We start from the raw sequence: 23,663 nt of genomic DNA, 5'->3' as shown, positions 1-23,663 counted from the left end.
CCTCTTTATTTTTGAGTGGCATTCAGTGGAATCAGTTTTGGCACTGTTCATATTGCACAGCATTAACAGGACTAAGAGTAATTGTTCATATTTTCTTAACAGCTATGAAAACGCCTTGGACCCGATTAACCACCACATGTCCAGCGAGTTTGACCTGCGCAGTGAGAAGAGGCATTTGTTTGAGATTCCTAATCCTCACTGTAACCTGGACCTGGATGAGTATGAGTATGTGGATGATTTTGAATGAAAGCCACCGTCGCACTGCAAAGATCAAAACTGTCCAGAGAAAAGCCACCCCCGGCAGAGCACAGCAACACAGGCCGACTGCACTAAAACCTCGCCAGTAGCCAGCATCTAGACAGGATGTCAGCAGAGCACCTGCAGAAGCTCTCAAGTTGACGCCTGTGCTCTAACTGGCCAAGAGCGTGTTCCAGGGTTTTAAGATATGATAGCGGCAATATCCTGGTCAAATACATTTAGAGAGGAAAGGCTGTGCTAGTCCAGCAGCTCAGTCGAATAGAATCACCTCCACAAACCCTGACTGCTAATACAGCTATATATATGCATGATGGGCACTAAATACGCACCAGGCCTGGCAAGTAACTGCACAGGAACCTAACGCCTGGTCTTTGAGGTACACTTGAAATACTGAATGTGCACTACACATATAACATTAACATTTTAATTGGCCAATATAACATTCCAGAGATTAACCAAAGTAATTTAAGCTTGATTTCATGGACAGTGTATTTATAAATGAGCTGTGTTTAGGTGCCTAAAATGCCTCATACCCTCACAGGACCTTCTAGGGAAAGAACCGTTTTAAAAATAATGAACCTGTCAGCCTCTAACCTTTTCTGCTCCACAGATGTGAAAGCTATTTTAAATTATAGACAGTATTTATAAATAGTTGTATATATTTTTGTGCTTGCTGTGTTTTGTTCAGTGTTACGTTTACTTCAGCTAAATGTTTTAATCGTGTTCATGTTTTCTGTTTTTTTGTTTTTCTATAAAAGTACTTTAAACAAGGTACTTTGGGGAAAATGGAAAAATTAACCCTTTTTATGAGTTCGAATAAAGTAAGTCCATTCATCCTGTTTATGAGGAGTCCTGTTCATTTGAATGAATGTTGCAGTGCTGCAATTTTCATATAAGAAAACGTTACTTTTTATTTTACATACATAGAAACATGGTCATTATGGTGAAACAGCTGCCATAGACCCCAATACATAGATGTCAATAACAGTCAAGTACAGTGTACAATTTACATTCAGACCATTCAAACTTAAATACTTTAACAGACAAATCGGACACCAGCTGTAAGCAACATTTGTATCTGAATAAAGGAATTTGTCATGAAGAGTTTTTTGGGGGGTGGTATTGAGGTGAAGCTGTTAAATGACATTGTGTTAGTCTCACTTGAGGCAGAAACTACAGTCACTGACCACACTCTTTTTTTCCCCTTACTGTAAATATGACAGATACTAATACGCTTCCAACGTCCCTTAAATACCTTTTGTTCCCAGTGTTTCCTGTGAATGATCTGAAAAACATGGTTTGAAACTAATTTTCTGAGTATGTGGGTTGTATCTGGAAAAAGAAATATTTTCCTTTGTTACAGACAAAATCGTCTTTAATTCTTGACTATATTCTCTTCTGTTTTTTAATGTGGTAAACTTTTTTTTGTCTGTTCATATTCAGATTTTCTGCATTTCAAATGCTGGAGAGAGCTAAATATAATTTAAGCAATCTTTTACGTAATATTGCTACTTCAGAACAAATTGCAAATGGCTTTGTTTACGGTTTCTATTCTTGTTCCATGAAAATGTTTTTCTCTCTGTGGTTAATTTCCATGTTGTGAACTGTTTCTGATCCCTAATTTTTGTATCTGTTTACCAATAAATTAGGTGTATAATTTACACCTATAATATAAAAAATGAAAAACAAAATAGGTACTACATCTCAATCCAATGACAAATACCACACCCAGAAAATCTGCTGAATTTGAGCTGAGGATTTAGCAAAGTATGAATTACTTAAAATGTAGTTTAAAAAAGCAATCTTAAACAAAAACAGTAAAGGGTGCAGCAGGAGGAATTGTAGTTCAAAATAAACACCACTATGATAAAGATACACTTCTAACCAATAAAAGGTGAATAAATTATGCCATATTAAAACAGCTTATTACACTAAACTGTGTTTCAGAAGGTTTTTAGTATCCTCATGAACATGTTCATGTTTTCACATTTGGAAAAAATTGCCAGAACAGTGATTCAGTTAACTACAAGGTTTTATATAGCTTAATATTTGTAGAAGCTGAATAAAATGGAATGAGAGTAAAAATATATGAATATGAGGCTCCAGAGTGGCACAATCGTCTAAGCATGGGCCCTAATCATCAGATCGCGGGGTGGGTCCATGGTGATGTTACAGCCATCCGTAGCCGGGAGTCCAAGAGAGCACAACTGTTCTCGCTCTCTCTGGGTGGGCAGGATGGCCCCCCCATCACCCAGCGCGATGCTAGCTCAGTACAGAACAGTTGGTGCTTTCCCCCAAGCGCATTCAGCTGTCCAATGATGTTGCGTTAGCAGCAGTTTGAAAAGATGCTGTAGCGCTTTACAAGTCTCGGAGGAAGCCTGTGCAAGCTTTCGCCCTCCTAGCACTGGTGGTATTGTGTGACTGGGGGGAGTCCTAACTAGTGGGTGGAATTGAACATGTCTAAATTAGGGAGAGAATTCAGGGGAAAAAAATATGAACACTTAAGTTTAGCCTTATTTACAAGATGTATCTACATACAATGGCATCACACCATACAGGGATGTAATCTGTGGCATACTTGATGAATTATTTGTATTCTTTACTCATTTTAGTTAACAGTCATGAACTTGGGGTCAAACTAAACAATGCACTATGCAATGCCATGTCCCAATATTGCAGTATTCAGATCTAGAGTTGGTTACTCAGAGAGAGATAAAGCCCGTCTGTATAGTCCCAGACTGTACAGCACTCTGCATGGAGATTCTTCATTAAAAGGAAAGTGTAGTCCAGGCTTTGGCTTAACCCCTGTATGTAAATCGACCGCTAATGCTGTAACTTCATACAACAAAATGATGGAAACACCAATCAGAGTATGAATATACTAATAACTTGTCAGGCTGCCCTTCGTCTTTATAATATTGGACGCAGTCTATTTTGAAACCTGAAAATGTTTGGCAGCATCTGATAATGGCTAGATTTTTCTGATTTTTTGATAATATGATAAACACAGTAGAATAAGTTTAATACAAGACATGTGCATGTGCAGATTTGAATTAGTCATTTCAAAATATGATTCCATTTCCCTGGTGTTTCCATTATTCCATGTGTTGCCAAGTATCTGTATACATAATCACACTGCACAGCCCTAAAAATAATATTGAATGTTTGAACACTGACTGAGAACATCTGCAGTGCATGATTTTCCTAAGGGGATATTACAAGCCTTACAGTGGGTCAGTTCATCTTTTTAGAGGTCACTCACAAGTAAGGTCCACCAAGACTTTCAATCTATGTCTATTCAGTTGAAGACAGCAGGGCTAAATGATGTATCCACATCAAACAGAAGTGGCAATTAAAAAGTGTAGCAGGTCTCATATTTTTGTCAAGCCTGAACATTCTGACAAGTCTATTAATAACAGACTCTTAATTTACCGCAATAATACAACATACAAGCAAGGGAGGCAGACCGCACCTTCTAAGCCTTTAGCTTAGATCTGGTTTTGTGCAAGAAAAAAAATGAATTAATCTAATTAAGCTTGATTAAATTGGAAATGTCTTCAGCACCAACATCTTTCATCATTGGTTACAGTAACTGTCCCACAGTGAAGTCATATAGATATCCTGATGAGGAACTTCAGTGAACTTACTCACTCCCTAACTTGGTGAAAAAAAAAACTGGACCTCTGTTAGGACTAAACCCGTGCATCATATATCTATTTCTACTGTGTCCACATCAACCTCATCAGTAGTGGTCCTTGGCTGGGTGTCAGATGGTCCATCGCAGTGTGGCTGCTCTCTGAGTGCTGGACCCTGCTCTGTGACTCTCAGCTCCTCTAAACTACAAATAGAAAAGTAAAGAAGTGTCAAACAATAAAAAAAAAATCACGTTAATCATGTACATTTTAAATGTGTTAAGCACTAAATGAACATGCAGATTAACTCGTTAACTTCACATTAACGAAAGTCTTTAACAAAGTGTATACATTTTACACTCAGGGCCAGATGTGAGAAGGTGCATTGCAAAACGTCCTAGCGCAGCCACAATATGCACTCGCACTGTATCAAGATTTCTGAATGTTGATATTAATCACGAAGTGCACATAGGAGGCACAGTGTAATGGCAAAAACAGCAGCAAACTTGAAAAATTAAAAAAGCAAGTTCAGCAACAAAGTGATGTAATAAATGCTATTCCACAATAAAAAAATATACAAAATTCTACTCCAGTTAAAAAATTCCACTTTGAAAGTGATATTCTGTTGGTAAACAATATTTAAGGCCTACGCATCCTTCTAGCTGTTATGACTGCAGCCATTGTTTTAGGAAATACCACTCATTTTTAAAGGTCAGAAAAAAACGCACACAAAAATGCACACAAATTTGGCGACCACTAGTTGTTCAAAGTCTAGTAATTGGAACAAAATATAAAAAACCTTTTCGATTTCACATACTGTGTGGCACTAAATCTAATAAAACAGGACTATTTATATTCTCTTTGTAATCAAACAAGCAGTTGGGAAGTGTATTAAGTACTGACAATAGGCTCAGAAAAGCACACTGTGACATAATTTATCATGATAACAAGAAATACTGTCATACTGCCCAGCCTTATGTACATACTGCATAAATTGCAATTATAGGCTGGTACACCAGTTTTGTACATAACATGCAAGCAGAATGCACAACATCTGCACCAGAAACTGATGGGCCTAATTCATCTTATTTATTTCATACCTCTTCAGCTGCTTGCTCCCTTTTGTTTCTATACATGGTGGTGGTAATCGTGGATCTCCTGTAAACACATTTGTAAACCAAACCTCTGAGTAAAAGACACTTTACTAAGGTCTGCACATTTTATCCTTTTTACAAAAAAGTATGTTACAACGTAGTGCAGTTGTGTAGTGCCTCTATTAAAACTGCTGACTTTGTGACCTTCTGAGAGCTGGTACCTTCAGAAGTGGCCTGTCTGATGGAGGGAGATTTGGAACGATTGGTGAGCGACGGCTGTTTGTTAGTGTCGGAGCTGATGAAGGACACAGCATCTTCTCCCTCAGCTGTGCCCTGGAGAGACGCTCTGTAATAAATGAGAGGCATCCAGCACTCCTCCCTGTTATTGATGGTCTGCTCACCAGCATATCTTTGCAGGTAACTGTATCTGAGGAGCAAACAGCAGAAAAAATCCTGTTTGTTCAGTTGACCTACAGACAAATGACCTACAGATTTTCTGATTAAAGTTTAATATGACGATTCCAAAGACATGTTTACCCTGATGCAACACCCAAAATATACATTATATAGGAAGATATTGTTGAGTGTGTTTCTCAGTCTGATCTGCTATTGTATGTACTGTTGATTGGTCTCTCCCTGCAGCACTGATTGACTTACATCGTCTTCTTGTCAGGTTTGAGCAGCTTGCTGGAGAACTCGCTGAGGATGGTGAGGTAGGAGATGTTCGGAGGAGAGTGCTTTTCAGACTCCTGAACAAAACCCTGGAACACAAACTCAATGCCATCCCTGCAGAGGAACAAAAATGCTTTGGTCAGTGAAGACTGTTCAAATGTATTTGAAGGCTATTTCAGTCCCTCATTTGTGCTGCGTATACGCGAAATATCAAACTTTTAGTTCTGCAATCACTAAAGAACATAAAACCTCCCAGTGCATCCCAGACATGTATGTTTACACACAGTATTTACGTCAGTGCATTTCAGTGAAATCAGCTGTGATTCTGCTGTTTGGAGTGAGCAGCAGTACCTGTGGATCATGGCTAAAGACTCGCGGAATTTGATCTGGTCCCAGCCGAAAGTGAGCGAGAAGCGTCTGGCCAGTTCTTTGATGCTGCTGTATGTCTGCACAGCAAAGCTGCATGTGTTCCCACTGTCCTGCTCTTGTTTCAGACGCAGATACAGCTAGAAGAACATACAGAGAGGACAACAGACAGAGTAGCTTACAGGTGGTTTAAAAATGCACGGATGTGTCGTGATGCATGAATCTGAAGGGGTGCGCAATCCTGGTCCTGGACATTTACCAACCTGGAGAACTCAGATTCTACACATCTGCCACTGTGTTCAGATGCCCCTGAACACCTTCATCACCTGAATCAGATGTGTTAGATTAGGGTAGAAGCTAAACTCTGCAGGGTGGTAGATCATCAAGATCGGGCACCACAGATCTGAAGGCTACAGTTCAGCTCCACTGATTTTGGAATGTTGGAATAGATTACAATCTCATAGAACAATATTCAGTTTTCAGTAAGTGCTAATTATTTGGCAAAATAAAATAAAATTCTCAGGCAAAATTCTACACACTATATGACCAAAAGTATGTGGACACTCCTCCTAATTACTGAGTTCAGTTGTTTCAGCCACACCCATTGCTGACAGATGTATAATATCAAGCACATAGCCATGCAATCTCCATAGACAAACACTGCCAGTAGAATGTGTTATACCTCAGTGACTTGGCACTGTCACAGGATGCCACCTTTGCCACAAGTCAGTTTGTGAAATTTCTGCTCTGCTAGATCTGCCCAGGTCAACTGTAAGTGGTATGACTGAACTGGAAACATCTAGGAGCAACAACAAAGTGGCAGACCACGCAAACTCAGAGAGCAGAGCTGTGGAGTGCTAAGTATGTAGCACATAAAAATTGCCTATCGTCTGTTTCATTACTCACTACAGAGCTTCCAGAGGCAGTCCGGATCAACATCACAAGAACTGTGTGTTGGGAGCTTCATGAAATGGGTTTCCATGGCCGAGCAGCTGGACATAAGCCTAAGATCACTATGTGCAAAGACAAGCGTCAGCTGGACTGGTGTAAAGCACTCCACCACTGGACTCTGGAGGAGTGGAAACATGTTCTCCGGAGAGATAAATCACACTTCGCTGTCTGGCAGTATGTTGTAGTGCCAACAGTAAAGTTTGGTGTAGGAGGGATAATGGTCTGGGGCTGGTTTCGGCTCAGCCCCTTCCAGTGAAAGGTAATGTTAATATTACAGCATACAAAGACATTTTAGATTTTAATTATATGGTTCTAACTTAGTGGCAACAGTTTGGGGAAGGCCTGTTCCTGTTCCAGCATGACTGTGACCATTTGCACAAAGCAAAAGACATGGTTTGACGAGTTTGGTGTGGAGGAACTCCAGTGGCCTGCCAAACCCCACCTCAACCCCACTGAAAACCTTTGGGATGAACTGGAATGTCAAGTGTGAGCCAGGCCTCAACATCAGTGTCTGACCTCACAAATGCTCTACTGACTGAATGGGCAGAAATTCCAACAGACACACTCCAAAATCTTGAGGAAAGCCTTCCCAGAAGAGTGGAGGCTGTTACAGCCACAAAGGGGGCAACTCCATATTAATGCCTATGGTTTTGGGCAACAAGCTCTGTATATGCTTTGTTCATATTCCTCTGTCAAACACTCTGCGATTTTGTAAATAAATTAAAAAAGTGCTATATAAATAAAGGTTATTATTAAGCTTATAAATAAGCATTGGCGACATCATCGGGAGATTACAAGTTCGATCCCCTGCAATGCTATCTGTGGGTGGGTAGAATGGTCTTTCTTCTCCTCCCATCACTCAGCATGATGCTAGCCAATGTGGGCATCTGTTAGTTCTGAGGAAGAAAGGAAGAATGTGCAAGCATTCACTCTCCCAGCACGGTAGCACTGTGTGCTGAGGGGAGACCTAGCTAGAGGTGGGAACTGGCTAAGGTTAGATTAAAAAAAAACATACATAATTATAAAAAAAAAAAATCATATTGAAATAATTAAATCAAATCAAATTACGGTGACATATGAGATTTCATCAAGCACTGATTATTCCCCTAAAGAATCACAACTTAACTGTTCTGAGGTCAGAGATTGATCCCTCTGGTAGCCAGTCCAGGGTTTGAGATACAACATGCATCTAAATCACTAAATCACCACTAATGCACAACAAATATGAAGCCATCCAGAGTGACTGAACTATAGTAGCTCTTACTGTCCTTAAAACTGTCTCAGAGGAAAAAGCTGCTCTCAGCAGTGTGATCAGTGCTTCTCTTATCAGCCTTCCTCCCCACAGGGATCTACCATTAAGCAATTCAGAGAATGGAGGAGCTGCGAGAACATTCCGCTCATAGTGACGGAGGGGGGTGTCGTTGTGTCTGTGAGGTGCTGACAGCAGCAGAGGCCCATCCACAAGCAGAGGGCACCGAGGGTCTGGACCAGGCAGATGTGTCCCAGAGAGCAGAGTCTGATACGAGAAAGAGAAAGAGTGGCGTAATACCTGCTGTAGGCAAAGAACCAGAGTGCGTGCGCTCTCAATCTTGTCCATCTGCCGCGTCCTGTTCAAAGTCTCTTTGATGATGTCACCAAAGTCGTTGTAGTACTGCAGAGAAAAGAAGAGCAGTAAGTGTTTAGGGACTCCTAAAGCTGTACTGCCACTATGACTCTGGGACTGCCGTGTGCCCTCATGGCCAGAACGCCAGATCTGTCTGTAGCAGTGAGGCAGACTGATATTCAACCTGTCGCCCTACAGCAGAGCCTTTATTACCTGCAAGAGACTGCCAAAGGACATTACTTCACAAAGTTCTTTTATGATGTTGTAAATCCAAATAAAGTTACCAGCATTATCATGCATGTACTGTATTAGGGTCACATGTCCACACAGTGAGGGTCATCTTACAACAAATGGAAATACTCAGGTGTTCACAGACTATTAATCTTTCCTACTAGGAGTGCAAAAAAGTTTTAATGCATTGGAAAAAATGGGGAAACAGCTGCGTTGATTTTTGAATTCAATTATGATAATACTCAGTGTGCAATAATTTTTTGGACAAAATAATGTAGCTGGTTCCTCCATAATCAAATTGCAGTGTAATCTAAAGAATCACAAGAAAACGTTGTTGTATATATATATATATATATATGTGTGTGTGTGTGTGTGTGTGTGTGTAAATGTGTATGTATGTATAGCAGGACACCCGCATTTGTAGATCATCCACATCACCAGATGAAAATATTTCTAAGTTCAAATCTCTTAGAAAAGCAGTGAAAATCAGTTCTGATCCAAGGTGCTGCCAACTGGTTGAAGTTATCGGACCCCAGCTTTAGTTACCAACGGAGCAAAATTTTCATTTATACCACAGGTCATTAAATTACTGAACAAAACTATTAAGGAACTGTGATCTGTATGTAGGACCCTCACATTTTCTGTACAGCAGGTTTGGAATAGTGAGGCTCACCTCTTTGTCTTAAATGCATTGCTGCTGTAAAATCAGTGGCTTTCTGTTCCAGTCAACAATGGGCCAATTTATTATTTTTATTTTGGCAGATTTGTGTAACAAATTTTAGGACGTAAATACATGAGCCACGTGTTACACCTGTACCAAAACGTCATAGCTTAATTATGCATGAGTCAGTGCGCTAAATAAATTACCCATTAAAGAGCAAAAAATTTTATTTATACTCTGACTTCGCTAAGAGAATGTTCTGGGAATGTGCTAATTTGTTTCATATGTTCAGGTAATAAAACAAGGCCAATTTGACTTTAAAGAAAGTTTTTGGATTTTGCTAAAAACTTGCAACAAGCGACCTTTTTTCTGAGAAAGGCGCTATACAAATAAAATACATCATTATTATATTATGTATTATATATATTATTTGTTTATTATTATTGTTTGTCATTTTCATTATTATTATTATTATTATTATTATTACTGTTTTTACATTACACATATAAGAGAATGCCAGAATTATTCTGGTAGCAGAAGAGTATTCAAGAGAACTAGTTTCATTAAATTTCACGCTAACCTGCACTACACCTGTCAACAAGCAACCAGTTAGATCCCAAACTCCCCATCAGTCCTCTACACTCAACACCATCAGCCCTCAATGCCTTAAATAATAACTGCAGTGCTCCAGTAGATATTTGCTGCCCTGCAAGCTGACCTGGACTAGGCTCTATCAGCATCAGAGCAACAGGTCTGGCCCTCCTGCCCTCTCAGCCAGAGAGATTATGAGTCCACATCTCCCTGTGACTGGAGACCCCTTTTGGATCAGACAAATCCTCTGTAACATAGACTCTGCAGCCAGTGAGAGGCAGACTGAGCCGCTGAGGAGAACAACACCAGCCTAGCTGCTCATCTATACTGATACTACTCTTTCCTTTTCTGATAGTCATACCTGATCCTCAAGTATTTTTGACTGTAATCTTTTTCCCCGATAGGTGCCTATAAATCCTGACATTTTAAATATTTTATTTGGGAAAAAAACAGTCTATGTCACAAATAAAACATAGTAAGCTTAAATGAATGGCATTTGGTAATTGGATAACTTCACATTCTAATAGTTTCAGAGCTATTTAAGTGACTGTGCTGTCTGACATGGTTTAGCTTTAAAAGCTTAAGTAAATGTGATGTTTTTAAATCCTTGCTGTTTGTGCCTTCCCCCAAAAAGCTGGCATTACAGATTTAGCAATGAGCATTTTTACTACTGCTTATCTCAAGCATGAAATAATGCCACGTTGTTTTCTCCGACATGTAGCTCAAACTACTGGTGCGCATGCAAGCGGTACTCTCTGTTGTCGATACTGTTTCTCTATTTTAGTGCCAGCATCGAGGCTGATAACGATACAGTATCAGTGCAATGCTATCTATAACACAACCAAACACACCGCCTACTGTATCTCCATCACACAACAGCTGCCTTTTCACCACTGCGGGGTTTGCTTTTAGAAACGTATGCGAAAGGGTGTAGTTGGTGGTGAAACTGGCATTTGTTCAATAGCTCAGAGAAGCGAACAGTTGTTGGGGAGCCTTGAAGAAACAGGAAGTCGAGCAAATACGGGGTTACGCTCAGCCGCCAACTTTCTGTCGTTTATTCGACTTTGAAAGCCATCGTTCATTATGGCAGCTGTGAGTGTGCGTGTGTATAAAGGTCTGATCAAGAAGAATGTTGATGAGAGACTGCTGGCTCTGACAGGGCCGAACCCAACAGGCATTCCAAACATGTCACTGTGTCAAACACTCTTACACACACACACACACACACACACACACACACACACACACGCGCACAGTGTTGTACGATCATTGCAGCCAACTCATAAATTCAAAAGTAAACTGGTGGACTGAGCAAAGAAGCCTAGTCTGTTTCATAACTTATACCATAATGTGCCCATTACTATTTGACATTAAGTCAAACAACATGCAAGTTACTCCCAAATAAATAATCAGTAACAGCTGCTGGAACTGATCTTCAGTAACGTAAAAACCTGCATGTAATACTACACAACAGATTTCTCTAATCTAACGTATGTGACATTCATTCATTGGTATATTCACTGTGCAAGTCACAGCTATTACCTAATCTCACTGAATGAATTAAAGAGCAAGAGGGTTCAGAGGTTGAGAAGCTGTTAGCTGGCGGATGGGTTGTACCTTCACGTACTGTTTAAAGATCTCGGCCGCCATGCTCATCTCCAGCACACTGTGCACTATCAGCTTACAGTACGCAGCCAACAGATTCCTCCGTCTGTGCAAGTCCTCCAGCCGACTCACACCACACTCACTATCACTGCCTGAAACACACAAAGAGAGAGAGAGAGAGACAGAGAGAAAGAAAGAAAGAAAGAAAGAAAGAAAGAAAGAAAGAAAGAGAAAGAAAAATAGGTGAGAAAAGGGAGAAGGAGACAGACAGAAAGAGAGACAGAGTTATGGAGAGAGATAAAGAAAAAGAGGGAGAGAGAGACAGATGAAGAGAAAGAGGGAGAAAGAGAGAGAGGTCAAAGCAAAACAGACGTGTGGAAAAGGATGAGTATAACCATGCCATTCAGTTCTTAAATCTTGTAAGTGAAAAGCTTTCCTGAGGTGAGTGAAAGTTAACCACATTTTCTCACAGAAAAGCATGTGTCTGGTTTAAGCCTGTCTGGACCTGCAGCCATCATTTCAATGAGAAGACGTGTAACACTATTAGTGACACGGAGAAAATCGAATGGCTAAATTGCTTTTTATTATATTATGCTCCAAAAGCCCATATTGCATTTTCAATGGGTTAGAAATTTGGCCAGTACAACACAGGAGCTCTGAAATATTCATAGAACCTATCAGGTTTCCTAGAGACAGCAATGGTTCATAATCAAATGTCCATGAATCAGATGAAGTCTCATGAATTTGTGTTATTTCTTACAGCAAAACAATAGTAACACACATTTACTTATTTATGTATTGATTTGCTCTTAAGGGAGACTTTATCATCATATGCTTAAAATGTGTCCAAAGAAACCTTCTCAGGGCTGGTTTTCAGGGCTCACATTAAGCGCAGTCAGTCTTAGACTCACTCTTTATTATCTCTCCAAAATATTTTTAACCTAATAATAACATACTAATTTGAACTGTCTGATCTAGCTTGCATTTATATATATAATATAAAGCGTGTGAACCATTTCATTAACAAACAGAAAATGGTTAAAAAGGTCATTAGCAAGACAAGAATGAACGTGAATGTTATTTGTTAACAAGGCACTAGTCTGCTCTGTATAAAGCAACATAGAGGTAGACTGCCATCTACTGGAAGCAGACAATATTTACTGTAAAGTATAGCAGATTTTATTAAACCACTGGTTATTAACTTTTAAGCAAATTATCTGTTTGATTTATGTGTATTTTACATGATTCACTAGATATAAAGCAAAAGAGAAAATGATGAATTCTAAAGGAAACTCATGTCTTTCTGAGCGAGATGCAACATTAATGTCATGAAGTCGCATGAACGTCTGGTTGCCTGGTGCAATAACTGTTCCAACAGTACTTGTGGATGTTTACTGACTTCATAGCTAAAACAAATACATCAGACAGAGTGTGGGATATAAAAGACGAAGTACAGTGCTACCTCTGCTGCTGTGGCCATCTGGCTCAGGGCTGGTGAAGACATGCTCCAGCACGAAGCTTAGCAGAGCTTTCTGGAGCTTGGGTTCAGGGGTATACAAGACAGGAGCACCCGCTGAGGGGTCCCACATCTGCAGCTGGTAGTTATGGGCTACGAGGATGTCACTCAAACACATGAATGCCTGAGAAACAGTTATTTAAAACACAAGACAGGTTGTATATTACACACTAGAGCACAGTGAGGAACTTAAGTTTTCTTTGAGGACTACTTTGCCTTACTATAAATGTGACTTAAAAATAAAAAGGCCAAAACATTATTTCAAAACAAACGTAAAACAATATCTCAGACATCAAGCAGCATATTTGTCATTACTTCATGTAGTAACTTCCTGTAAGGTAGCTTTTAGAAGCGTTAAACTCTTCTGACATCTGGGTTCTGTCACCAACACTGTGAACAATACTGATTTGGTAAGTTTCTTTAGAATGGAGCATTTCATCACATCAACTTTATTATTTTATCTTATTTATTTAGGTGAAAAGGTGAATTTCCCCTATTAATGAGGCCATTTTCTTTTTTGTTATTCTCCTTAAGTCTTACACCTCTTTACAAGTTTACAAGTTTTCCAGTGTCATTGTATCACTTAAAACGGTTGCTGACCCTTTAAGACTGGCATATGCAAATGACCTTCGTTCTGACTGGCTGCCCTGTACAGTGCTTCAATCAAGTCTAGGCTAAAACACTGCTTATAACTTCAGCTTGGATGACTGGTGGTAAACAGCTGTAGGCTGTAGGTAAACATACATAAAAAAAAAAATACTGAATTCAAAACGGTCAATTTTTTTAACCATAAATTTAATATATACGGCCTTTTTAGACTGGGCAGTACTGAAACAATAAGCGAACAAATTAATGATAAAATGCGTGTGTGTGTGTGTGTGTATATATATATATATATATATATATATATACACACACACACACACACACACACACACACACACACACACACACACACACACACAAACAATTTATTTTTTAATAATAATTTTATGTAGTGCTCAAATTCTAAACAAATTCTGAGTTTTTGGAGCAGAATCTTTTTTATTTACTTTATTTGCTTTAGTCTCTGTTAGAGGCACCTCACAGCAGAGCTTTGGCATGCACCGAGAATCTATTAAAAACCCAAAGCAGGAGCCCTGGGCACTCAACAGGAAATTAAAAACAAACCAAATTCAAGCAGTGTGGGCACATTTCACACAAGTCCCCTGGTGCACATGAGTCATACAGTATGCCACAGCTCAGTGTACGCACCACATGCTTAAAGCATGCTTAAGCATAGAGGCGATGGGTCAGTATGGAACAGGCTGAGCTTTTCAGTAGAGACAGAGACAGAGCTTACTGTACCTGCTCTCTCACCAGCTGCTCTGCGTGGGACAGACAACGATGGCATTTTTCACAAACGGCTCGCAGCTGATTCCTCTGATGGAGCGCTGACTCCTACAATCACACATCCAGACAGACGTGTTACAAATTAAAGGAAAAACTGGAATAAATGTGTGCAGAAGTATAACAAATGCAGATGCTTCCAGACAGGTGTACTGCATGATACAATTAAGCAATTAACATCCTACCATGCTCTGTGGTACGTATAGGAATGGCCAGTTGACCACAGTTTTGGATCAATATAGCAAGATGCAAAGATCTAAGTGACTTTGAAAGGGTTCAGGACTGGGGAAGGGCAGGAGCTTCAGTTACAAACACTGCTCAACTGACTGTTGTTTCAACAGGAACAGTTACTGAAGTGACATCTGCACTTAGATCAGATCTATGGGAAAGACATCAGTAAACAGAGCTGGACATTAGAGGTGCGCGATAAATCACATTTTTATGGTTATGGCGATATGTGTCCCTGCAAAAAAGACATTGTAAAAAGTTGCAATGCCAATGTAAAACATATAGGACATATCAAAAAAACATATCATGGGAAAAAAACATAAAATCTGGTCTGTGCAGAGGTTGTAGTACATTTTATATATTTTTCCAGTGTGTTAAAGTCAGCAAATAAACAGAAATTGCTTAGTTGCAGCACATCCAGTCAGAAAGACACTATTTAAATCATAATTTAAATATCGAACATCACATTTAAAGCACCATATCGCTCAGCCCTATTGAAAATCACTAGAGTGATATATGGGGAAAAACAGAAAAGCAACTGTTCCTTAGGTGACTGAGAATGTCAGTGCAATGCATGTCAATGTTATCACAGTCTGCCCACAACTACACAGAAGATGGACATTATAGTATTCTGAATGCACATTTGAGAGCCGAGTGGCAAACCAGAAGCAATGTGGAAAAATGTGATATAGTCAGAGGAGTCATCCTATTCACAAGTGGGCGAGTGCATGTACGGCATACACCAAAGACAACAGGACAGGCCTAAATGCTTGATCCCTACAGTAAAGGAGTGCATCGACTCTGTTATGCTGCGGGGGCATGGTTTGACTTCACATGTTGCCTCAGAGCAGGGGTATTCAACTCTGGCCCTGGATTCCTAGTGTTCAGCACATTTTGGTAATCACCCACTTAAAAACACTAACTAAACCTGGCTATTAACAAATGAGTGGAATCAGTGCTTTAGTAAGGAAATCACCAAACTGTGCTGGACACTGGTCCTCCAGGACTGAAGTTGAAGACCACTGCCTTGGAGGGATGGGTCAATGCAAGTTATTCTGACTTGTAACCTTTATCCTGTGATGACACTATTCTGATGGTAGCGGCCTCCAGGATGATAATGCTCAAATCCACCAACGAGGGGTCATTGAATGGTTTGATGAGCATGAAAATGATGTCACCAAACACCAACTGTGGGAATATCCTTTGGAAGAGTGGTGTTCCATTCCTCCAGTACAGTTCCAATGTATTCCAATGCACACTGAAGCTGTTCTGGTGGTTCATGGGGGCCCAGCAAAGTAATAAGACACTTCATGTTGTTTTTTTTTTTCCCTTGAATCTGTCACACCTCTGTTCATCATATTACATATATTTCACTGTATGTTTACTTTGCAGAACCTTTGTGGATGAGTTTAAGTATTCATTCCAAATATACTAAACCTTCTAATTGTGCTCGGACAAACTGTATTTCAACGCAAACAACAAGAGGCTGAATCATAAGAGCTCTAATATAAATCTGCCTTTCTCTTTTTTGTGCAATATATGCATGAAACGGAGCGGTGTGTGGCATGGGAGCTGGGCTGGGGAAGCTCCAGAGACAGAGATGGTGAGAACGTAATTAGGCTAAATAATAGAAGCTGATGGAGGAGCGCAGTAGGGCTCTCACTGATGTGGATTGATGAAAGCATTGTTAGTAGAGGCGCTGCCGGTCCCTCATGTAAACCATTCTTTCATAATTACACGCACGAATGTGTGTGTGCACACCAGGCTCCAGGGGAGGAAACGCTGCGTCCATTCGAGGCCGTCCTACGCCGCAATCTCATTTCAGCCAAATGACTCATTTTAATCGGACAATATCCCAATTTTCTGCTGAACTCATCTTTTTTCCCCCCTACCCACCTTCTCTCGCTCCCAATCGCCCTCGTTCCTGAGTCAAATGCCACTGACATTAGAATTGCAGATTGGGCCAAAGTCGCCGCCTGGGCCTCAAATTACAGCCCACGCTGGCAGTTATTGATGAGGGGGTTGTGGAGAGAAAGCGTACGTTCTTTTGCCGCTCCCCCACGACCGAAGGATTTTTTAATGTCGCTCTTTTACCTACAGCAGTCTTAATGGCCATCAATATCTCGGTGCGGAAAGGTTAGGGGTCGGGAAATATGATTACCCCGTGCAGCGCATGGAAACACGGGCTTAATAACAACGCCACATTAGAGATTAGCAGAGGATCCTTCATGCAAGAAGGTAGCCATTACTTCCCCCCCATAATCAATCACCTGCACCTACTTTTCCTAACGACTCATGATCAATCACAGGCTTCTCTCTCCACTTATTAAAATCCACTGGACACAACCCAAGGCCTTTGAAGGTATCATAGCTGATATTTCAAATGGAACGTAGCAGAATTAAAGGACATGTTTGCTTGTGATGGATCATACAGGAATTGCACAGACAGTGAGGCAAGCGTACCTGAAAGGTTTGCTTAATTTATCACTCAGGACCAAAGTTTGCCGTGAGTGTAAATATTAGCATTCTCATTACTACGTCAGATGCCAATGGCTGGAGCCTTGCTGCATGGTGGATTTGAGTCAGAGTGACAACTGCCTTACCCTAGAGGATGTTCCTTCGCCAAACTTATTGAGGTTCCATAGGATGCAGCAGCAGATGCAGCGCAGCGCCTCAGTGGTCATCTGCAAGCAGCAAAGACAAAGGAGTAGATTCGTTGTTGTGGTACAACAGGCAGGTTATACTGATTAAACTGCTGAAATGGTCAATATTACCTCTACTGGCAAGCCCCCATGCTGTACTTCAACCACAAGCAGCTTGGAGACCAGCTCACAAATCCCCCACTTAGACAGGTCCTGAGCACTGAGAGAGAACAAAACGAGGAATATGAGAATCTTCAGATGAGAGAAAGAGAATAAGAAGAGATAAGCTCCAACCTAAATGAGGCAATTCAATCTTACTTGTTGAAAGCAGTAAGTTTCTTCAGTGTGGTTAGAATTTCTTTCTTTCTTTCTTCATTAGCGACGAAGGCTCCATTCTAAACACAAGCATTGCACACTGCAGTTAGTTAAGTCTCCCTCTTTAGTCTTAACAGCTGCCTATATAAAAAAAACAGCTACAAATGATGTAAAGGCATGCCATACTGGCTCAACTACACCTAGGTAAGAAATATCACCCGCATGGCTTTAAAGCTCTAAAAGGTTCACTGACAAATGAAGTTTACACAATATTAACCTTACCCCAAATGTGGTCAAGATATGTTCGGCATCTGAAGTTTGCTTCCTTAGTTTTGCACTGACACTACAAAGGCTACCATAAGCTTTAACTGAACCAATTTGTCATGCAATCTGCACTCGTGAATCATCACATGCTTGCCTTAAAGCCTTTTCACATAAGTACGGTGCGATACGCAGTGGAACATTCACATCAAGTCCAATGTGTTTCTAAACACAAAGAGAATGCAGGAAGAAGACAAGAGGAAAAGAAAGAGATTCCTTAAGCGGTAGTGATCTTGAATTTTTCTTTTAAGTGCTACATCTAAACACACCCTATTTTACCACAACATGGAGAGTTCCACCACTTTATACAAGAGCCGAACATCTATAACGAATGACTCTGAACACGTTAGTGCACAAAATCAAGACACTGATTCTGCTGTACTTTTTATCTTCTTAAAAAGAAACATTAAAATTTAAAATCATCACAACCATGTTGCTCATCATAAAAGCTTTTCTGCTCTACCTCAAGAAAGCTGTTCAATCGCTTGGCAGCAATCATCACAACAGAGCCTGACTGGTCAGCGCGATTTTTAACACGTGTACAACGCAGAAAATTGAGTTTGCTCTGATAGAAAATTTTATGCAGCACCTCAGTCCACCAGCTTTGGACATGATGTGAAAGATGGCATTAACGCGTGTGCATTCATAAGAACCTGCATCAGCCCATGTGTGAATAGTTCTTTAAACAGAATAAAGTTGTAGTAATCTCAGTAATCTCAAACAGCCTTTTTTATTGAACTATCCCATTAAAGTACTTGGAGGGAACACAAATCCCGCATTAATGTTTATAAAAGGTCTGTCTGTGTTGGCTACGGTCTCTACTAAGCACTACTACAACACTCACACTCAGTGCCTCTCCTAAGCATGTTTCCAGTGTGTGTGTCCAGCGCTGGATGAGTTGGTCCATGGCGGGCACTGATAAGAGTTGCCAGCGTGAGTCATCAGCACAGAGACTGTGGTACGAGCGAGCAGCTTCTTCCAGCAGCCCGGCCTCTGAGTGTCTGCCCACTGCAGCGTCAAGCCCAGCCAGCAAAGCCTGCACAGACTAGTGACCACAGAAAACACTGACAAACTCTCACCAGCAGGGGGTGCTTTACAGTGAACTCTACTTACTACAGAAGCAGTTAACCAGCTCTTTGCCTATTCTACTCTGTTTTCTTACTATAATGTGTAACAGATGGTTTGATGGTTTTGTCTTTTTTACACAACCACAAAAATATTTCAGTAAAAAAATAAAAATTAAAAAACTTTATGTAGAACTCATCATTAAATATTCAAGAGATGATAGAGGACAAAATATTTTACTGGTGAGAGGAAATAATAAGTAAAAGACATAAGCCAGTAAAGGAGGATATATTATTATAACATGTATGGTATTATAACATTAATTTCTGTTGCTGCTAATAACTGACTTAATCTAATAATGCTTCTCTAATCATTTTATGCATTATAACCATGTCTAGCATTGTGAAGAACATATTACAAACGAGACTCACTTCAGTGTACTCAACACCACAGGTGTCCATTTGGAAGTACTGAGGTATTTTGAGGAAGGAGGTCAGTTTTTCAGCATCTTCTAAGTACTGAAAATAAGGTCAGACAGATCAGAGCACATCTAATGTACTAAACACAGAGACACATCCATAGTCAAAAACATCATTTCTCACCTTGGATAACAGCTCAGGTAGCACCTTTAAGAAGTGTTCTGTAAGCCTGACACAGTCATCAGTCTGCAGCCTCTTCTCCTTAGTACTGATCACCTTAAGCACACATATTCACAATGCGTTCTCTATATACTTTACACAGGCAAACTGGACGAAGAGATCTCATCAGCTCAAAAGTGAAAACAGACACGGTGGTTAACTCAGTGAACATCTAACACAGAGAGTCAAGGACTAAGACAGATTAATGCGGTCAACATCAACAAGGAGTGGTTGGTTGTTAGAGTGGTTTTGAATGAATGAGATTTGTCAGGTTTACCTGAAGTGCATGATATCCCCATAAAAAACACTATCATCACTAATCTTCAGTGAATTGGATTTTATAGGGCAAAACTACAATTACAATTCAAAGTCATACACAGAGGAAAAGCCTAATAGTTGTCCTTGGTGTGGCTTCCTACTCTGGTATATGGTTGAACTAAATGATGTAACTGCTGAATTTAGAAAAAAGCAAAAGCTAACCTTCTTGCCTGTGCTTCTCCCTGCTAGTGGAGGCCCCTCAGCAGCCTGTCTCACTGATGCCAATATAATCTCAATAACCAGAGCCTCCTCAGCACTGCTCAACACTGTAAAACACACACACACATACACACATTAACTTTAGTATGAATACATACATGTGGATGTATATATCACATAGACTAAATTATTTATTGAACCTTTCACTTTTCTATAATTATTATTAGTTTTTTACTCAGACACGGCACCAGTCCCATACTTAGTATCAGTACTGGATCAATAACAGCAGAACAATCTGATTCAATTTTGTTAGAAATCAAGGCTCAAAAATCACAGAACTACTTCTAATGTGACACAACATAAAGCAAGGTAGGTCATGTACCACTAGTCACATGTAGCTTAATGTTAACACTAGAAAACAAGTAGCTACTCAATAATTATACCAGAATTGCAATTCTTTTATTTAAAAAACAATATGATTTTATATTTTAAGGATTATTTTTTGTGTGAACAAGTATGAATAAACAATACGTGTAACGTGATCTTCCTCTAGAGCAGTAGAATGTTTAGTTTAGCAGTTTGGAGTTTAGCGTATGGTATTTTTAGATTTCATGCTTAAACTAAGTGCTTCATTTTAGAGCCTGTGTTTCACTTTAGGGCCCATATTGATGACACACTGTTTTATCAATAATGTTGAAAATATCACTGATATCACTGATAATACTGTCATCAATCACCACTCAATGTTTCAGTATCTGCCATCTGTAATAGACCCTTTTCACACTTCTGCACATGATGTAGTGGAATTCACAGTTGGGAAAACATTATAACACTGTCTACTTTTCCCATTTGTAAATAACACCGAAGTCCTCATTTATAATCACTCACACATAGTTTTTACATTATTAAAGTATTTGCCAAATTTTTGTGTGAAAGGCGGTTCATTTGTTGGAGCGGTTTTCATTTTCAGTGAGGTGCAAGCTTGACATGGTGAACAATAACAGTTGGTTACTGACATTGCTGCTACGGCCCTGATTGGGTGAGCGGCACAGATTTAAAAAGGGTAAAAAGCAATTGGGTAAACTGGTATGTTTTGATTCTTTTCCATAGCAACGGGTAATAAAATGTTAACTATTTCACTGCTTTGCAAAATATAGGGCATCTTGGACTGCATGCAACAATAAACTGGAAAGCTGGAAAGCAACTGAGGAGAGGGAAAATACTGCAAAGACTCTAGCAACTGTGCCAAAGGGGAAGTGCAAGACTTATGTGAGAGAGTATGTACTAGCCTTGCTCCTGTGAGGGGGGCTGGGCAGTGAGCAGAGAGGTCAGCGAGGCCCAGTCCTTCAGCAGAGCACCACCACTGTCCCACAGACTGTCCACTACATATGGCACATGCTGATGCAGCTGCAGCACAGAAGAGCAGCCACATTCAGATGCAGTAAACACATCAACTCAACAGTCGAACACTTAACTGGATGTCAAATTAGTTTTGGATACTTGCTCTTTTAACACAACGAAAAATTATGCAAATTGTGGCCAAAACAAAACAGAAGTGGTAACCACTTCTTGTTTTCTCATGTGTATCTTCGCTGTAGTAAGAAGATCTTGCATTTCCAAAACTGTACATTTTTAAGGGAAAATTTTTAACCTAACCTCTGGTAACGTAAAAACAAGTTAAAGGTTAGCTTTTTGAAAAAATAATGTGGTCCAAATTAAATAATGTTATGATGTTTTCTTATGACAGTAATAAGGAACTACAGAACGTTTGCTCATATATTACCTGACTGTCGGTGTAAAAGTGGATAAGTGCTCGAACTCTTGCGAGGGTCAGTGCTCTGCACTTGTCCTCTTCTGATCTTCCCTCTAGTGACTGTGGCACTGCAGGGTTACTTAGCATCCTGAGAGAACAACATAAAATGCTCTGTAAGCAGCAATCATACATACTGCCATTGATTTACATCATCTACAGTTACAAAATAAAAGTGAACTAAGAAAGACATATGAGCCAAACTTTATTGTAATGAAAGTTGCATATTGTGACTGTTGGAACAATATCTCCAAAAACTTCAATGTCCTTAACTCATAACAGGTCAATGTTAAGATTTTTTTCCAAGTAATTTTGACTATCTATAGGACTATTCTTCATAAATTTTACACATAATATAAAAGGTAGCTGGCTTCAAAAAGTGACAAAAACTGAGTTTCTGTCCTAATAGTGATGAGTATCTTACTTGTGGTAAGATGTGGTAAGCAACAGCATACATACAGTAAGGTTACTGCAGCCGCACTCACTTGCCATAGAGGAATTCCCCTGCAGTGGCTGCAAGAGGCCGATGAGAACAGTACACAAACTGGAATATGTGTTTGTAGTCGTCCTGGCTCAGCACATCATCACACGACCTGACAAAACACATGACAAAAGAGAGATTCAGTAATGATCAGTGTTTGAAAAAAACATTGTTATTATAATAATTATTAATAGTTTTATTTGTTGTAGTATTATTGCTGTTGTTGTTGCAGTTGTTGTTGCGATTGTTCTTATTGTTATTATTATTATTATTATTATTATTATTATTATTGACTAATACTGTCATTTAATTGCTGTTATCACATTCAGGTTGATCTGCAAAGAACATTATGTAACAAAACTGAGAATGTGTATATTTATTTTGCTTGTGTCCCAAACTACTTTTTTGTGAAGGAAAATTTTTCTGAGTGAAAATAAGCACACATCCTATATAAAGAACACAATTCTGCACATTTTAATGCACTGTTTATCTGCATTAAGTTTGTTAAATTATTTATTACATTTATTTTGTGGGAGAAAAAACAAAAAGCTAAACTATATATTTGGTGTTTTTTTTCCACTATATGTTATATGTTTTCACTGTAGAGGATGAGTTAACTTACTTTCAAATGTTTGCATATGAAACGTACTACACGTCACTCATCTTTTATCATTACTCTGATGAAACAAATAAATAATAAGCCCTTACTGGTCTGAATTCTGTTTCAAATGTTTGCGCATGCTCATTCGTAAAAAGACCCAGTGAATCCTACAACATAGGCAGCAACGTGCTCCTCTTATACAGGGACAGAAGACAGAATAGCTCACAAAAAGCTCCAATTCTATAGCGTGTTACATTTTACTGCACCAATGTGGTCATGCACACATTGTAACTACTCTGGGGTAAGATTTTAACAGGCACAAAGCTAAAATATCTGAATATGCCACAGGTGAGACATTAGGTTTGACTGGATATTACAATAAGGGACATTATTTTGTTGTTATTTTTTGCTTGTGTTAAAGGGCTCAGTAAGAAAGCTCTCTGTTGTAAGCAATAAAAGTAATGCTATTTGGCTACTCTCTGAGCCAGCTTCTGTTACATAAGTCGCTACTGAGTA

General features: G+C 39.5%; 2 protein-coding genes across 5 annotated transcripts in view; one reads left to right on the top strand and one right to left on the bottom strand.

The window, feature by feature from the left end:
• Positions 1-1,092, top strand: part of ppp2r3b (protein phosphatase 2, regulatory subunit B'', beta) — a 28,663-nt gene extending 27,571 nt beyond the window's left edge. For 2 of the 3 annotated variants that reach the window (XM_036587126.1, XM_036587287.1), the window contains one exon: positions 103-1,092. In XM_036587126.1, the coding sequence (XP_036443019.1) occupies positions 103-247 (145 nt within the window). In that variant the 3' untranslated portion in view covers positions 248-1,092. The remainder of the gene's footprint in view (positions 1-102) is intronic. The other variant, XM_036587210.1, reaches the window with a different exon arrangement.
• A 51-nt stretch (positions 1,093-1,143) lies between these two features.
• The window catches only part of si:ch211-269e2.1 (cohesin subunit SA-2), a 34,320-nt gene continuing 11,800 nt past the window's right edge, over positions 1,144-23,663 (bottom strand). For both annotated transcript variants that reach the window (XM_036586938.1, XM_036587009.1), the window contains exons 14-32: positions 22,551-22,658; positions 22,039-22,156; positions 21,545-21,662; positions 20,259-20,362; positions 19,743-19,835; positions 19,572-19,658; positions 18,920-19,120; positions 17,758-17,834; positions 17,572-17,659; positions 17,401-17,481; positions 14,528-14,620; positions 13,127-13,304; positions 11,677-11,816; positions 8,523-8,624; positions 6,008-6,162; positions 5,642-5,770; positions 5,206-5,411; positions 4,991-5,048; positions 1,144-4,096 (exon numbers count right to left, since the gene is read on the bottom strand). In XM_036586938.1, coding sequence (XP_036442831.1) covers positions 3,964-4,096; positions 4,991-5,048; positions 5,206-5,411; positions 5,642-5,770; positions 6,008-6,162; positions 8,523-8,624; positions 11,677-11,816; positions 13,127-13,304; positions 14,528-14,620; positions 17,401-17,481; positions 17,572-17,659; positions 17,758-17,834; positions 18,920-19,120; positions 19,572-19,658; positions 19,743-19,835; positions 20,259-20,362; positions 21,545-21,662; positions 22,039-22,156; positions 22,551-22,658 — 2,269 coding nt within the window. In that variant the 3' untranslated portion in view covers positions 1,144-3,963. The remainder of the gene's footprint in view (positions 4,097-4,990; positions 5,049-5,205; positions 5,412-5,641; positions 5,771-6,007; positions 6,163-8,522; positions 8,625-11,676; positions 11,817-13,126; positions 13,305-14,527; positions 14,621-17,400; positions 17,482-17,571; positions 17,660-17,757; positions 17,835-18,919; positions 19,121-19,571; positions 19,659-19,742; positions 19,836-20,258; positions 20,363-21,544; positions 21,663-22,038; positions 22,157-22,550; positions 22,659-23,663) is intronic.

Source organism: Colossoma macropomum, unplaced genomic scaffold (genome assembly GCF_904425465.1).
Source record: "Colossoma macropomum unplaced genomic scaffold, Colossoma_macropomum, whole genome shotgun sequence".
In the NCBI taxonomy this organism is placed as follows: domain Eukaryota; kingdom Metazoa; phylum Chordata; class Actinopteri; order Characiformes; family Serrasalmidae; genus Colossoma; species Colossoma macropomum.
Note: the sequence above shows the minus strand (reverse complement) of the source record. Positions and strands in the feature narration are given on the sequence as shown.